Source organism: Pezoporus flaviventris, unplaced genomic scaffold (genome assembly GCF_033815535.1).
Source record: "Pezoporus flaviventris isolate CSIRO_AGI_PZ_B2104156 unplaced genomic scaffold, CSIRO_AGI_Pfla_v1 ptg000002l, whole genome shotgun sequence".
Classification (NCBI taxonomy): Eukaryota; Metazoa; Chordata; class Aves; order Psittaciformes; family Psittacidae; genus Pezoporus; species Pezoporus flaviventris.
The window spans coordinates 62291757-62309400 of NW_026892550.1; the positions used below are offsets into that span (position 1 = coordinate 62291757).

The following is a 17644-nucleotide window of genomic DNA, read 5'->3' on the forward strand; positions in this document are numbered from 1 at the left end:
GCTGGAATTTTATTATGATTGGTTGGCAGTTGTTTTTTTCCATCCGTCGTAAATGAGTACAAGTTGACACAAGGATACATTTCTAGATTAGATCCGCAACACATTAAAGAGTGTGATTGCTCTTTCTTTCCCCGTCTTTCCAATTAAGTTGGTGAAAAATGTAACTTTAGTATTTTACAGGATATGGTAAAGCTGTCTCATCTAGGTGATGTCTATATTATAAAAATAAAATAAAATAATATAAATATGTAACATGAACCCAGTGCCCATTGTTAAATAAAATATGTGATAAAAAGCAGACCTTCTAGGATGACTGGTTTTGAAATATGCGAATATAATTTAATTATTAAACACTTGAAACAATCTTGATATTAAGCTGCGATAACCAGATTTTTGCATCTATGCTAGATAAAGAAATGCATAACATTCTGTAATAGAGTTACATTGATGAAGGTGAAGGTTACAGTCTTACAATGAATTGCCTCGATAGGAATGCATTAAGGAGTTCTCAAATATTGTCTCATGATGGAGTTCAGTTCACCTTAGAAACCATTACAACTGGATTTTATTAAGCAGCAGCTTATACACCGATGTTTGAAAACTGCTCTCTCACCGCCATAATCACATAGGTACAGACATGAGATTTCTGGGATGTCAAAGAATCCATTAAGACACCACGAAAAGTCCCTTGACAGAAATGTGATTTACAGTGGAATTACTTCGTAAACTATTTCTCATGAAGAAATAAATATTAAAAAAAATTCCACTAGCCATAAAACCGCATTTGTGATAGTGCGTGCCTGTGTATGTGTGTGCATATTGGCAGTCGGTACGTCTGGGGAGACGTACAGAAATACTGACACACACACAAAGAATTTACCTGCACATTTGTGGATATTATACTTAAATTAATAAAGTAAATCAAATCACTGGTTTTTGTTGCAGGACAAGAGTCTTTTAAAAATGACAGGATTCAAAACAAATGCCCGTTGAAAGTGTAGTTTCCAAATAGTCCCAGAAACTATACAATATAGCTGGTTAGATCCAGCAAATAGGATGTCATGTCTAGGATCTGATCAAGAATACCTGCCCTTGTCACTCTTCGGATGTTTCTATCCACTTGTTCACACTGGGGGCCGAGATAGCCTTTTTTACATAAGCATTTATTAGGCCTTACACAGACACCTCCATGTCGACAGGCTGGGTCACATTTTGCTGTGGGTAAAAAACAGTGATTTTCTAGTTTGTTTAGAGCATCACAAACCAAAAGTATACAGTACACATTCATTAATGCCTTTCTAAATTTAAAGTGATAAAGCACATAAATTAAAAACAGGCTGAAAAGGATGAAATATTACCATCTTTGAAAACATTATTTTTTTAAGCTTAGAATATTAGGGGGAGGAAGTAATTTTGTATGTCTGAGAGGACGTCACCCAGGACAGACTGTGAAGCTCAAATAGATTTTTGAAAAAGTCCAATTCCTCTATTCATGCTTCATTTTGGAGTGTATGGAAGATCCAACTCAAAAGACTTTGGGCTCCAGATGTTATTTAAAAAAAGGACATGCAGCACATCTAGATCTTTAAACAGTGGTTGTATAACTTATACCATTTCTTATGCTAGCAGCACAAAAAGCCCTGAAGTTTCTGAGACGCTTTAGTACCTGACCATCTCCAGTCTAACAAGTACTAAATCTCAGGTCAGCTCCTTTGTACACACAGAGAGTTCTGCACTACATGCTGTCCTTTGCAGAGCAGACTACAACTGACCACAGAGGTACATTCCTTTGGCTCTTGAATCACTTATGTGTGGAACAGAACTGAATTTCTTTTAGGAAGAAAAGAACCAGAGTATTTTTAGAGATTTTTTTAGAGATTTTAGATTTTAGAGGTTTTTTTTGAGATTAGACATTAGGAAGAAATTCTTTACTGTGAGGGTGGTGAAACACTGGGACAAGTTGCTCAGAGAAGATGTGGCTGCCCCATCCCTGTAAGTGTTGTGTGGGATACAGTCTATGTATTTTCTGTAGCTTTCTTGTACATTGCGTTTATTAAATCATCTATCACAGAGCTGTAATTTTTTAAACAAGCTAGATTATTCAAGACCCATTTATGGTCACACTGGAGATCTTTTTTACTTTTAAGTTCCACTTGAACCAGGGCTGTAGAATGAGCCTCATTCTCTAAATGGAGGAAACCTCTGACTGACAAGTGAGGACAACCGAAGTTGCACTATTTGATCAGATTAACTCATCCATTGCTTTTGTTGCATGGTTGCATGATGGTCAACTCATGAATCTTGCCAGTATGATATATCATGAGTGATTTAATTAATTTCATTTAATTTAATTCCAAAGTCACTCCTGATCATCACTAGAAACCAGGAGACTGCTGAAATTTACACTCCAGGCTATAAGGACCACGTAGCTGATCCTGCTTCAGCAGCGTTCTCCTGAGTGCCCTTCCAACCTGAATTATTCCTGGTCCATCATATGAACCTTGCTTTGTCTTACTCTGTGATTCTTTTACACTTGAGTTCTACTGCCAGTATGTTAACCTTATCTATTTGTATAGGCATCGGCATAAACTCACTAGGCAAACATGTTCAGTCAGAAGACTGCACTAGTGCACTAATAGCAACTTCTGGTACCCAGGCTTGCTCTGGAAGACCTGCATAGGCCAGAATTATACAGCTCAGACATAACCACAGCCTCTGTGAGACAGTGATATGACAGCTTTGGCACCGCATGTTCATTCATCTCACCCCTTCGGTGTCATATCCAACACCTAGTTTGATTACAGTCACTTTTTCAAGTAAGTGACTTTTAAAAGTTACACTATGGCAACAAGATAGGACTTAATAAAAGCACTGTGATTAATAATAGATTACAGTAATGTTCTGGTTATTAGCTGCTTTGTGATAACTTCTACACATAATTCTAGTTAACAAACTAGAGCAATTTTATTCTGTAGTATCAGAAGTAAGGATGTACCAAAACTAAAGTATTTACATTACCTTAGCAAAGTGCAAAATATACAATAGTGACCTGAAGGTCTGATTTGTCATCTTTCCTGACAAGGGACTCCTATATGCCACTGACAATGATAATATTGCAGGTGAAAGCTTAGTGTCCAAATAGGAAACATGTATTGATTGCATTTCCTTTCATTGTACATTCTTGTGAAAAAAATAATACTTTTGTCTGTCATATTTATGCTATTAATTGCATTCTGTAATGGTTCACGCTGCATTAAATGTTTTAACAGTTGCACTCATCCAAACTTACAGTTCTCCTACAACTCATGAGATCAGTACGTCTTTGTCATTGCCTTAGAACTGATGGTCAGTGACATACATTGAAAATTTCTCTCAGCAAATAATTAAAAGCAATTTATAACATATCATGGTTTTTTTTCACTTATTGCTGTGAATCTGTATACGCACCAGTTCTGCAGAATTCTCCTTCCCAGCCTTGATTGCAGCAGCATTTTCCTGTGGGAGTGCAGTGCCCGTTCCGACAATGCCTTGAGCATTCAGATGTCAGTATCTGTGCAGGCTGAGCTGTTCTTTTGCATTCTTCAGGGACTAAAGGCCTGAAAAAAAAATAAAATGAACCAAACAGTTAAAAGTTGGGGTCAATAAGAAAGGCTTTGGGGTTGTTATTACAGGCCTGAGTCTCTTTTATTGTACTATCAGTGGGAGAAATCAGTTCTAAGAGGATTGCTTTTTTTCTCAGAAACACCAGGAAATGTAGGCATAACATGTTACATTAAAGAACAATACAGTGTGATTTTCTGTTCTTTCGTATAACTGCCTTCAAGGTCTACAAGATGAGATAATAGTCCTTGAGAATTCTTAAAAGCATAAACCTGGCAAACAAACTTCCTGAAGACCTAATCACAGGCAGCATATATCTCTGGATAATATCATTATTAGACATGCTAAATTCTACTGATTGTGTGCGATTTCTTCAGCGAGCACAAATAGTCATATAATTCAGTCCAGAATCTGATGGTGTCTTTTTGCTTTTCTTGCTGATTTATGTTTCTGTTTGTATCCTGGGAAGAGTAATCTGAACAGCAAGTTTTATGTCACACATTATGGCATGCATAATAATTTTGCAAACGTATTGCCTCTATGAATTCAGTTTGACACAGCAGATATTTAATTTCCATATTGTCATGAAATCATATTTGTATTATGCATTCTGGATGCTTACTGAAGCATCTGAACATCAGGGAAGACTCTTTCACTACTGGCACAAGTTGCCCAGAGAGGTTGTGGAGTCTCCATCCTTGGAGATATTCAGAAACTGTCTGGACATGGTCCTGAACAACTGGCTCTAGGTGGTCCTGCTTGAGCACAGGGTGTTGGGCGAGGTACCCCCCCAGAGGTCCCTTCCAGCCTCAACCATTCTGCGAGTGCTTCTGTGAAATGCATGTATGAAGGAAATTGTAGTTCAGTTGACAAAATATTTCTGATACTGTTTTTTCCTGGGCTTCTTGGTATCAAGTCGTACATAATGCAAATTTTTTCTGTCAATGTCTACAAAATATTTTGGATATCTAGCCTTTTTTATTTGCAAAAGCACAACATTATCTTCCTTAACAAAGAAGCAACTGTAGTGTTCCTTCTGTAGTGTTAAGTGTGTAAAACACTTAAGTGTTTTAACCTAAGCATGCTCTAACTGTTGATAAGACTTCCAATGCATTTTAGATGTTAATTGTTTGGGTTTTTTTTGTTTTTAATTTAGCTGTATATCACCATATTGGCCACTTATTTGCTGTCTGAGTTCAGCAGCTAGAGACTGATAGGATCATCACAAGGCTATAGGCTTATGGTAGAGGTACCATGTTTTGTCTCTGCTGTAGGTTTGATTGCACAGGAGTAAGTTTTGAAAAGAACATCAGGATCTCCTCAGAGATCTAAACAAGTAAGTGAATGGAAGCATCATTGTAAATGAAGTTAATTAGTGACAAATAAAAAATTTTTTTATTCTCAAGCAGATAATCTGAACTACTGCCATACATTCCTAAGCTTGAAATTTGCAGGATGAAGATTTTACAAGTTTTGTGGAGAGTTCAGAGAAGCCATGGCTAAGTGTCCAGCTAGAATCTGAACAAACCAAAGCAAAATTGTATGAGATAGAAATAGAATAGAAAATAACATTGTTCATTATGCTGACATCAGTATTAAACCCCCAATTATATGCAAATAGGTGATACAGCAGCTGATGCACTGATTATCCTGTCAAATATTAAAATCCTAGACTGATAATCCTATGGGGAGAAAAGCATAGTCTTTGAAATCTGAAGACGGGGTATGATGGAGGTGCGGAAAACAGCGACAGAAAAAGACAAGGGAAATTGGGCATTCTTGACGTTTCAACATCATAAGAAATTGAGGGGAAAAAAATGACTAGTTGAACTCATGGCTTCTAAGATACCAATGAAGCCCATGTTCTAGTAGGGTTTTACAAAGATTTTTCTATGCACAATGGGGACATTCAAAGTAATATTAGATAGAATAAAAAAAATTTTAAAGAAAAATAAGTGCTCATACCTAATGATATAGAAGTCCCTAACTAGCTGACTGGGTTTATATTCTCCCCCACCCACCCATTTTGGCATGCAGCTTGTTAATGGTACATTACACGGTTTCTTGCATTTGTCTCTGAAACACAGTAGTAGAGTACAGGTTCACTAGTTTGCTTCACTGTAGCACTTTCTCTGCTCAGTCTTAATTGCTACCATGACTATTTAAACATCCATACAGAATATCTGGTTCCCCAAAGATGTTAAGGACAGAAATAATGTGTAGATGCATCTTTAGTGTAGCAAAATTTCAAAAGCATTTCTGAAAATCAGACTTCTGGTCCTGTATTATTTAAGGGCCTTGAAACATTTTGACACCTTTCATGCAGCAATATTTGAAACCCTTTCAGGTTTCATGTTTACATATTTCCATAGCTGTCTTAAATATAATGCATTAGGTTTTTAACCTGTAAGAAATTCCATTTCTATAGTAATGGTTAAGAAAGTTCCTACACTTAAAAATTGTGAGATTCACAGGCAGTACTCTTTGGGAAACAGTTCTATAAAATGATATGATTTTCAGTGGAGCCTTTTTCAGATTCTTGTCATTCCTACCTCTGGAAAAAAAAAGAAAAATTTAAATTTGAAGTGATTTCTTTATAGCCAACTGCATAGGAGACAACATTCTTTCTTCATCTGTCTCTGTTAAAGCCCATTTCTTTCAAGTTATTTTAAATAGGGGCCTTTTTCTTGCTCAAAAACAAGTACAGTACTGTGTTTAGCAAGAAGCATAACCTCAGGCTCCTGAAACATCTCTTGGAAGAGAGCTCCAGTGGCATATCTTTAGCAAAGAATGACCTCATAAGTCACACAGATATTTTATTTGTGAAGATAATAATTTATTTTATGAATAGTGGTATAGTATTTATCTATGACAGTGTTGGAATATATGGTTCTTTTATTATTTGTATTTAAGTAAGGAGGTAGAAATAATACTTTTTGTATCCAGCCAAGCATGGCTGGTCATTTTCATGATTTGAAGTTTTCTAGTGCTCTTGGTACTTGTGAATATAACTTTGCCCTTTTTATTCTACCATCAATCAATAATCTGCTCTAATCATCCTCAGACAATATTTGTTAATGGTGGGGGTGGAGTAGATACAAAGATGGAAAAAATTCTGGTTGGCAGAGTGCCTTAGGAAAAGAGGAATACAAATGCAGCTGCAGCAGAGTCCTTGTGTGTGAGAAGAATTACTGGCTTTCCTTGGTTGTACTATGGGAAAAGCCACACTTCTCTTTCAGGATTTGAATGTTGTTATGGTACCAATATGTATCAAGAGAAAGTCTTTGCCCCACAATACTTGCACTTTGCATTCCTAAGGTTTTAAAGGGGTGGAAATTTTCAAGCTTGGCATAAGTTGAACTGAATCTCACAAAGATAATATAAGTCTTCAAACTGACTGTTGGGATCTGATCTTTCCAGCACTTAGACAAACCTATGGTTTTGTTTATATAACTACTGCTTCACTTGTGGAAAATGGAGGGGAATAGATGGAGCCACGTTGTGGGCTGGAGAGAATTTTTTTTCTTGTCTCCCTCAATCTATAAAACTCAAAAGGGTACAGCTTGATTACTCTTACAGTAAGCACTACTTGGTCCGCAGAAAGTCAGCCAAAAATGTAGCTGATAATGACTATTTATACGGTCTGTACAATTCTAGTTATCTTAAAGAGCTGTTCATATATACAGTACAGTACAGTATATCTTGCTTGTTAAAACATGCTTTCATGAAACTGTATAACAACTCTAAATGTATGGAACACGGAGGAGAAGTTGTACTGGGGGCTGGGGCCCTCGCTGGGTCCCTTTGCTGATGAGTGCAGTGAGCTGGGAATTCTTGGCTGTAGGATGTGTAAAATATTTTTTGCTGCATTACTGTAGCTAGTGTAAGAAAGTAGCTTCTAAGGCTAGTTTAGAAGCACATAAAAGTCGAACATGCTTTAATAGATTGAAACTCACGCTGGAACTGCTTAGGATTTCATGCTTTTCCTTAGTGCATCTCTTCACAGTTCCACTAAATGCACACAGTGATTCAGTTGCTATATGTGCTTGCCTGTAACTCAGACATACATAAATCAATGCAAATGGAGGGTCAAATTCAGCTGTAATACAATGGTACTGAAAACAATTCCTCCTTCGTGCCTTTGACACAATATCAAAAATCTCCTTTTCTTCCAGTAAAGTGAGAAAAACCCAAACAAAACTCCTGGATGTTCACAATCAAAGAAGGGACATGGCCATAGAAATCCTGATTGTGATAAAAATATAAGGAAAGAATGTTATGCTTCCATTAACTGCTCACAGGATATTAGGTGTAAGAATGATGCTTAAGTATACCACCAAAATTTGTGCACTAATTGTTTGGGTTTTTCCTTTATAAGGGAAAATGTCAAGAAAAAATAATTTTGTTTCACTACTTGTCACAGACTAAATTTACTACTTGTCATAGAATAAATATAGCATCTCTTCAGGTACAGCTTCTAAAATTAAAAAGTATACCTTTAGTCCTGGGAGAGATGCCAAAAGCTCGTTACTTGTCTCCAGATTTAGTTCATGGGAATAATGTGGAAAAAACTCATGGCTTTTAAGATTTAAACTCAGCAGCATATCAAATTTATTCTTATATGGTATACTTGTTCATGACCTCTAGTCTTAAGAAATTCTGTCATGTTTGAAAACTAGTCCCTAGTGAAGCCTGTATCAATGTTAATAGCTAAGAGGTCAATGCAACTGCTAAACAGTTTGTATTACTGTCAGGGTGGTCATGAAAACAACACCTGCTGCATGAACACTTGGCAGCTGGGTCAACAGGCACTGTGGGAATTTATCAATTTAGGGGGCCACTTGCATAACACTTTGACTGATGAATTGGGAAAGACTGGCTTACTGGGCTAAAGCTGCTCTATTATGTGTGACTTTCTTTAGGATGGCAGAGGCTTCCTGCAGGCTCCAGAAAATAAGCAAAAGATAAACTGAGCTGTTTTTTCCTTATAAAGTGATAAAAAGTGAGAACTCCTTAATAGCCAATGATAGAAAGACTGAAAAAAAAAAGGGAGGAAAAAAAAATCCCAAACCAAAACAAAAACTTTTACAGTCAGTGAGCTGGGATGTGATTGAAAAAAATCCTTAGGTTTTTCCATTGTGGTTACAAAGGAGTTTTTGTGAAGTACTTCTGTAAAGTGAAACTCTCTAGACTGGTATTCGCAAAAAGCTCTAATTTCTCTTTAGTGTCTCTTATGGGAATAGTAACTGCATGTGGGTAGGTAAATGAGATAAGAATTTTGCATGCTCCGGCTAAAGTAAACATCATTAGACATTAATTCTGGCTTTCCATTCCCTCAAATGACTTAAGGGATAGTAACTTTCTGAACAGAAAGAAATCATATGGCCCACCTGGGTTGGTGAGAGCATTCACCAACAAAATTGGCTCACTCTACAGAGAGTTTCCAGTAGTAGCTTCAGAGTGTATCCATAACCCATCAGACCTGAGTATCTTGATGCAGATTAGTCTAATACTGTATGTTTCTGTGTTTCCATTTCCATAGTAATGAAAGCCTTGAAGAGGGCTACGCTTTCATAAATGCTATTCTTCTTATCATACCATCAAACACTCTAGATTCATACTAAAAAATAAAGCCACCAGTGTTTTTGTAAAGAGCCCAAACAATATCAAAATGAGGTATGACCTAGATACTGTCCCTTAGTGTCTGAAATCAGTCTCTCTGGAAATACTCTGTGATAGGGGAAATCCCAGAAGGTGATGATGGAAAGGATGATAAGTGGAATTACATACTCTTGGGTGGGGGGGGGGGCATGAAAGAGGAGTGAGGTGGTTTGGATCAAGTTCAAGTTTCAATCCAACGGAAAGCAGCTATTCTGGCTGATGATATGAAAAATACTGAAATCCAGACCTGTAAGGTGTTAGAAGGAGAGGAAGAGGAAATCTTAAGTGTGCAAGGACACTTAAGATCTGCCCTCTTTCATAAAAATCACCTGCTTCCTCCGGTGAGCCATCCCAAGCAAAAGTATTATTCCCTTTGGAATCACTGTATCAACAGTGGCAAACACTTAAAACTTCACAAAACTATACAGCACTATAAACTTTTCTAAGTTTCAGGTGTTAAATGGAAATCTTTTGTATTGTCCATCAGTTTGAATACTCTTCTCTGATTCTTTAATTTTTTCTAGAATTTGCCTGGAGATAAAAGTGATCATAGTATAAGTATTCTAAAAGAAGGCTCACAAAGCCATATTATGGCTGTTCTGCCACCTTCCAAAGTTTATTTTCTTACTTCTTGGTCTGTCCTCATCTATGGTTTTTAAAGAACAGCTGGTAATAATGGTTGACGTACAGCTGATATGAACCTATCAACAGATCTTTCTTATTTAAATACTCATTTTTAATACTGTCGACAGCTGATTTTCTCCTCTCGTCAAGGTTTTGTTTTCTAATGAGTTCATCTTCTGTTTTCTCCGTTATTGACTAACTGTAATATTTGGACCTATACACATTTTCTACACCACTGTTTACCTAGCTATTTTTCCTATGCATTCACCAATGTGTTTTTGATTTATACTATTATGTATTTGTAGAAACAGAAAGCCAGATAGAAAAATCATAAACCAGAAAGTAGAAATATAGAAAATAAAAAGGTTTTCTTTTTTGGTCACAAAGACAATTTCTAAAGTGCTAGGATTTTCACTGATCTTCAGGACATGAGCAGCCGTGTCTTTTAGGTGAGAAGTACATAAGTCTTTCTCCCTGTGTTTTTTCATGAGTTCCTAACCCTGGAAAGCAGTTTACTTGTGATAACTTTTTTTATAATCATCAAAGAATAGATATATTTTTCAGAGACACAGTTTTAACTTAAGAAATTCTTCTTTTGTCTGCTAGTTTAACTAATTTACCTAAACCTGGTCTTAAGTGTTTGTAATTCTTAGGGTTTCTCGCATCTTCTCCAATCTCAAAGCCAACTATACTATTACCTATCCTCTTCACTCTACCTGATTTTGGTAACAGTAAATGTGTATTTTGCAGCACCTCACATATTTGGTTTTAACATACAATTTAACTTTCATGTTTCTGATCCATCGATTCATTGTCTAAAAACTCCAAAGTACTAATGTATTATTTTAAGAACCTTGTTAAAATGAGAAGGATTATTTAATTCTGTGCTTTTGAGGGGAAGCTATTCAGTTATTGACATTAAGTATTTGGAAGACCTGAACAAAAGTTTCCTGTGGTAACTTTAATTCTATGTTTCAAACTGCCTTGATGATGGAAGGATTCAGAACCTCTGTGTTGATCATATTTATCAATTTGTTATATATCACTTCAGCTTAACACTTCATTTTTGTTACATGTGAAGGGTTTTCTTAGCAAGCAATGAATTTCTAAGATGTGACAAATCAGTATCTTGATGACTTTATTTATACCTGATACTCAGATCCCACTTCTATCATCTTTATTTTGTGTTCTAGAGAGCTTACTAGGGTTTATACCTGAATTTGATATATTTGTATGGCACATACCATGAGGAAGACATGAAGGAGCAACAATATTAGTATGCAAAAAATATCAGTGCATGATTAACAATATTTTGTTAACAAAGCATTACATGAACATTTGCCAATGCCATGGAATTTTAAAATTGTTTACATGTGCAATGTGAAATTAGCATTAAATGGTTAATAGAGCTGCAATGCTCTTTTGTGGAAGTAGCTATCTGTCTTTTAAAAGCCTGCACTGGTGTGAGATTGAAAAACAACAAAACTCAAAACTTTGCCTGAATGATAATTATCTCATGTTTCTAAAAAGTGTTACCAAAACCTATGTCCCTTTGCCACAGTCTGTTTAATTTCAACTGTGTGCCAATTTACCGAAGTATTTTATAGTTTTCTGGTTACTTTCACCAGTAGCCGAACAGAGTCTCGACCCTTTTTCATGCATGAAAAGAGCCAACCGTGAGCTCAGCAATGGGAGGTCTCGCCTTTCAGGTATGTCAGCTGAAGACCACCCTACTGGAAGAGGTAACAAGAACAAAAAGCCGAGGTCAAACAAGGCAGCCCCATGTAATTAGATACTAATAGTGGATTTAGGGTGTAAAATTCACTTAAAACCATACACCAACAGAATAAACAATCCCAGACAGAATGGCAAGTTTTGTTCGAAAAAAATGTTTTTAATACCAGAAAGCATAAGTAAAACACACGTACTGACCTTGACTGACAGACTGCACTAACCTGCAAGTAACATCTGCTTCCAAATGACTTGCTGTAGGTTTGGGATAGTATAATTATAGAACACTGAAACTCTACTGTAACTTATAATACAGTGTGCATCCTGTTTCACATATTTATTATTTACTTGTCCCAATAACAATTTTTAGAATTTAAATTCTTACAGGAAAATAGATTCCTCTCTGAAGCAGTCAATAGCAAACCCAAAAATGTGAGTCTAACTCTATCTGATGCTAATGGGAGAACGTGCTGACATAGATGCTGCACAAACAGGCAATTGCTTTTTCAGGGTATGATAAGGTCAAAGTAACTAATATGACAAACTTCATTTCTGTTGGCCACTTCATTTTGTGTTAATTTCTGATGCTTTTGCAGGATGGATGTGGTACCTTTACATGCTACAGAATTGGTCTGATAGAACAGCAAGATCCACCAGGAAGAAAATGGTATTTCTCCAGTGAAAGTGAGTATCTACTAGTCATCTGCTCTTATTGGTGCTGGGGCCCCTGGGTCATGTTGGAAACTGGCTTTTTGCAGTCTTTCCAGATCCCCTAATATTTTAGTAGCTCCAACTGCTCTGCAAAGATCATATCTCAGAAAGTCTGGTTTGATAATTTTCATTTATCTTCATTTTACAGCTAATAAATTAGTCTAAATAGTTAAGCTGATCATATTAACTCCATGTCTCATAAGTTACTTGAGTGGGATTTATAAGCCTTTTGGAAATGGTGCTTTAAGAACTGTTAAAGAATTTAATATATTTTTGGCACACAGTCCAAGAGAAGAAGGTTTCGTTCCTTGGTGCTCCAAACCTTCCCAGGGAAAGACAGGCAAATGCAGGGATATGGAAAGATGCTGAAAACTTGTAAGCAGTGACAGTTCACACCAACTGAGGATTCAGTTCTCTGTATTATTCTCCACCGGTGGTATCTCCTATACAACTGAAGAGATGTTTGGGATTTGTCCCTTAGCAATGTCCCTGTGGCAAGACTGAAACTGAGGAAGTGAGACTAGCACTGCCTGGGGATGGCTTCTCTGCTGTCTAGTACTGTGAAATTATTTTCTGTAGTAGCTTTTCAGTACACAGAGTAGGTATTGTCAGCCAGTACTAACCTTTTGAGCCAGCTCCCATTGTGCGCTGTCCTACCACAATGGCAGGTAAGGAAGTAGTAGTGCTGGGGAGAATTCTAGCATCTGCTTTTCATTGATGCTGCTTAGCCTCTGTGGTACCTACAAGTCAATTGCTTCAGAACTACCAGGAGCATGTTTTACCTGTGCAGGTCCACATGGTTCCACATTAAATATGTCTACTTTTCTATGAAAGCATGCAAAAAATGGGAATCTAGGTGGAAAAGTGGGCAGCATTTAGGATATTGATGAAGAGTGAAAATTTCCAGAAGTTAGTGTTGGTTACACCTCTGTTCTTCTGACATTCACTTTCTATGAGACAGTGATTACTTTTAGTGAATCAGTTCTGCTTGCTGATGATGGTGCATTTGCTTTTAGGAAGCCTCCTGCATTGAGAATTTCCTTTCTTACTGAATTGCATAGTGTTGCATAATTCAGCTACATGTAAAGAACTACATTTACATTTTGTTTTCTAACCTGTTGAAGGAAAGACTAATTTTAGTGATGCTCACCTTTTTGGGTCGATGATCTTGTAGAGTTTCCCGCTGTGAGGCTGTGTCATACTTTTACTGCTTGATAATATGTAAATCTCACCTGTTAAAGAAATCAGTGCAATAAATTAGCTCTTTCCTAAGATGTCAAATACAAGACTTTTGTGCTCCAGCTGTATTTGCAAGATGAGATTAAAAACAACTTCAGAAGAAACACTCATCACTGAAATATACAACAGAATCTTGCTATTTGGAAATTCAAAATAGCACTTTCCCAAATTGATACTAAAATGTGAGAAACATTTTATCATGAATGTGTTTTGTTTCATACTTATAGAATTGGTTAAAAAAATAAAATTAGGAAGGGACAAGAGGGGGATCGGTCTGCTTATGCAGTATCTTTGCCTCTTAAATCTGTAATGTTGAGAATAAAAGCCAGTATGTGACACATTGTGTCATAGTGAGGAACACATTTCACAGGATGTGAGAGACAGTAAGGACCTTTGCCCCTTCCAACAACCCATTCTCTTCTTGGTTCTTCTTACAAGGCTGCTAAGGTGTAGCTGAAAGCAGCATAGACATTTTTGTCAAAGGAAAAATAGCCTTTAGATTCCTTCATTTCAGACACTGACTATGCTTTTGAGTAAGTTTTTGAATGGTTTAGCAGGCATTACCAATAAAGCTCATGATTTAACAACACTTTTTTATTATTTATTTTATTTACCTGATTCATCTTCACCAAATCCCAAGACAGGGCCTGAAAAGAAACCTCTACATGAACCAGTGTTGCCAAGACAGAGGGGTTTCTCTTGCCACTGTTTGGTTGCCGGACTCTGTTGCAGTGTTAAAAAATTTCTATATTCAAAAACACATAAAGCATACTGTTATATTACATTTTGAATAGAGAGTTTTCAAGGTCCAGATAAAAAAGTAAACACTTGCTGCAAGTAGCTCCATAGATACATCTGTGTGGTTCATCACCTTATGATTTCCTGCCTGTTGTTTTTCAGATGCTTAAAAAGCACAGCATTTCCCTTCCTGTCATTCAAACATTACAAAATTGGGTTCAAGCAACCCTATATAGCTATTTGTGAGTACTGAGCTATTTGGCATGGGAAAACTACACCTGTTTGCTTTGCTCCATCTGTGATGTTTCCATAACACCCAAAAGTTTTCAATGTCTTAACAGTTAGACCTGTTTGGGAAACTATTCCACAGTTAACATTTATTCCCATCACAATGTAAATGATGCATCTAAGTGTTTCTAGAACTGAAATCTTAAGAGTGCTGTGATGTGTGTTTGTGCTTTTTTCCAAGGATCAGATATGTTACCTATGTCACCATTCATTAGGTTACTGTACTATTTTATTTCCAAATCTAGACTTTAATCTGCACTGTCATATCACTAAACTGGCAAAGTGACACAGTATACAATACCGTTGGTGTTCCTTTATACAGGAAGCTCAATAACTAAATATACTTTATACGTATTTTTGTTTAAAAGTGCGTTATAAGAAACCTACCCATTGCGGTCTCCAAATACATAACTTCCATAGAGTCTTTCAGACTGGCAGCCTCGATAGACAAATCCACCAACCAAGGATCCACTGCTGAATGGTTTGAATTCTAAAAGTGAAGGCTCACTTTCTAAAAAGGAACTACCGTAGCATTAGATCATATGCAGAATCATATTTTGATTCACATTTATGAACATGTTATTACTTAAAAAAACCCGATTAATTCCATTTAAATGTTCTTCAAAATTCAGTGTGTTTTGCTGCAAATGAAACATGAAAAAAAAATCAGAAAATTACAACAAAGGCTGTTTGTGAAACGAGCGGTTAGGGATATAGATAGTAGAGGCTGTAATTGCTTTCTTCCGTGTGCACAGGCTGGGGGAATAAAACTATATAAGGATTAGGTCGGACTTTCATTGAAGCTGATGTAATTACTACTGTTAACTTTAAGTTTTAACTGTTAACTTTATATGTCAATACAGTCAGCATAATGGATCTTTGGAACTTCAGGAATACAGTTAAACCCCCTTCACTGTAAAGTCCTTATAGTATCTGAGAGCAGAAATTCCAGTGACTTTCAGCACAATTTGTTTTCAAAGCCTTTCAGTGGTTTGAAAAACTCTTTCAAAATCAGTTTCAAACACGGTATGCGTGTTACATTCCATAAAACACTAGTATTGCTGGCCATAGCTTCTCATGGTAATCTATGACCATCAAGAGAAGGCTGCGTGGAGACCTCATGGCAGCCTTCCAGTATCTGAAGGGGGGCTATAGGGATACTGGGGATGGAGTATTCCTTAGGGATTGTAGTGATAGGACAAGGAGTAACGGGTTAAAACTTAAACAGGGGAAGTTTAGATTGGATGTAAGGAAGAAGTTCTTTACTGTAAGGGTGGTGAGGCACTGGAATGGGTTGCCCAGGGAAGTTGCGTATGCTCCATCCCTGGCAGTGTTCAAGGCCAGGTTGGACAGAGCTTTGAGTGACATGGTTTAGTGTGAGGTGTCCCTGCCTATGGCAGGGGGGCTGGAACTAGATGATCTTAAGGTCCTTTCCAACCCTAACTATTCTATGATTCTATTTTATGCTGCTGTTGTAGTTGCTAGTTCCTACACATTTTCTTTTTCTTTTCCTTTTCTTTTTTCTTACAAAACTTCAAAGTTTAGTCATACCAAATAATGTCTCTAAGGAAGTTTCACTGGGAATGTTCCTATTCATGCAATCAAATACTGCTTAGGGCAAAAGTAGGCTCAACTTGACTTGCTAACTGCATAATTTTAAGTTAAAGTCATAGCCAATAGACCTTTTTGTTTTATAGGAACTTCTTTTAGTTGGAGGGCTATCTGCAAGTCTTTGATAGATGAATTTCTCTGATTATTCTACAAGAGTAAGTGCTGAAATTTTATGTGGGAGAAAAGGATAATGAGTTCTTTCTATTGAAGCAATTGACCCAGAGCCTAGTATTAATACTGGCAAGCTGTTTTGGATAGACAGACTATTGCTTAGTTTACTCTGCAATAAAGATGCCGTCAAAATTCCACTGGAGCAGTGGTTTACCAAATATTACTGTTTGGTTTGGCTTTTATAAAATGAACAGAAAATACATTCAACAAGTAAAGTAGAACAATTGCATTACACTATTGTGTACTATTGTACTAGCCAGCACAACTGCTTTTAAGTAAAGTACAGGTGGGAGGACTAGGGATGTAAATAGCTCAGAGTAACTGTCACCTGGATTGCCTGAGCAAGCAATCTTAACGAGTATCAAGAGTTAAACATTAAACTAAAATTGTGACTGACAATGATATCGAGTCAGAGAGAACATGTAACACTTTAAAATTTTAAGTCCCTAATTGAGTATGTTTATCTTTTTGCAATGTAATCTAAATGAGTCATTCATTATGAAGTAGCAGCATCGTACATTTTTCTAAGGTTGTCATTTTTAAACAGAGCTCAATCATTGCCCTGTTTGGTTATGATCTGTTGTTGTCTAGCTCACTTTTTCCATTATAGGAAGTGCACTACATGAGGTTTCCATTCTGTATCTTAAAAGGTTATTTGTGAATGGCTGAGAACACATTTTCACCAATTCCCGATATTCCAAAATCTTCTTTATGAGCCATCATAGGAAGCAACAGTGAGATCTTTGACAGACTAGCAGCTGACATATTTCTTAAGTCTTATTTACATTATATTCTACCCCAACAAGGAAAATTTGAGTCATTTAGATTTTGTTTTGTCTTGCATTGTTATCTGCTTGTACCATACTTTTCATAAGTTTTTTTTACATTACCTATCCTGTCTATGCTGGAAGCTACCTATCCTGGATATACAGTCCTTTATCAGTTTCCTTCTGCTTTTTATTTATGATTCCATGGGCACAGAGACTGTCTCTTCCCAGCTTTACCCTGGACGGAACTTACCATAGTCTTTACCCTTTATTATTTGTAAGATTCTTGCTGAAGATCTGTTCTTTCCATTTGAATCTGAGCAAAGTATTGTTAAATTGATGTTTACATCTGTTGGGTGGCGGTCCACAGCACATCTGTAAAACAAAAAATATAAGAAAATTTATGAGATAGGTGAGTTTATAATGTATAATTCTGTATCAATAGTATGACATCACATTTTGAAAGATTATTGTTTCTTTGTGGTGCTTTCTCACTTGAGGGA

At 36.6% G+C, this 17644-nt stretch overlaps 1 protein-coding gene across 1 annotated transcript in view; it reads right to left on the minus strand.

The window, feature by feature from the left end:
* Positions 1 to 314: 314 nt before the first annotated feature.
* The window catches only part of HHIP (hedgehog interacting protein), a 71367-nt gene continuing 54037 nt past the window's right edge, over positions 315 to 17644 (minus strand). Inside the window, exons 8-13 of the mRNA XM_061441522.1 lie at positions 17395 to 17516; positions 14980 to 15103; positions 14181 to 14311; positions 13478 to 13559; positions 3448 to 3596; positions 315 to 1215 (exon numbers count right to left, since the gene is read on the minus strand). Of these exons, the coding sequence (XP_061297506.1) occupies positions 1022 to 1215; positions 3448 to 3596; positions 13478 to 13559; positions 14181 to 14311; positions 14980 to 15103; positions 17395 to 17516 (802 nt within the window). The 3' untranslated portion in view covers positions 315 to 1021. The remainder of the gene's footprint in view (positions 1216 to 3447; positions 3597 to 13477; positions 13560 to 14180; positions 14312 to 14979; positions 15104 to 17394; positions 17517 to 17644) is intronic.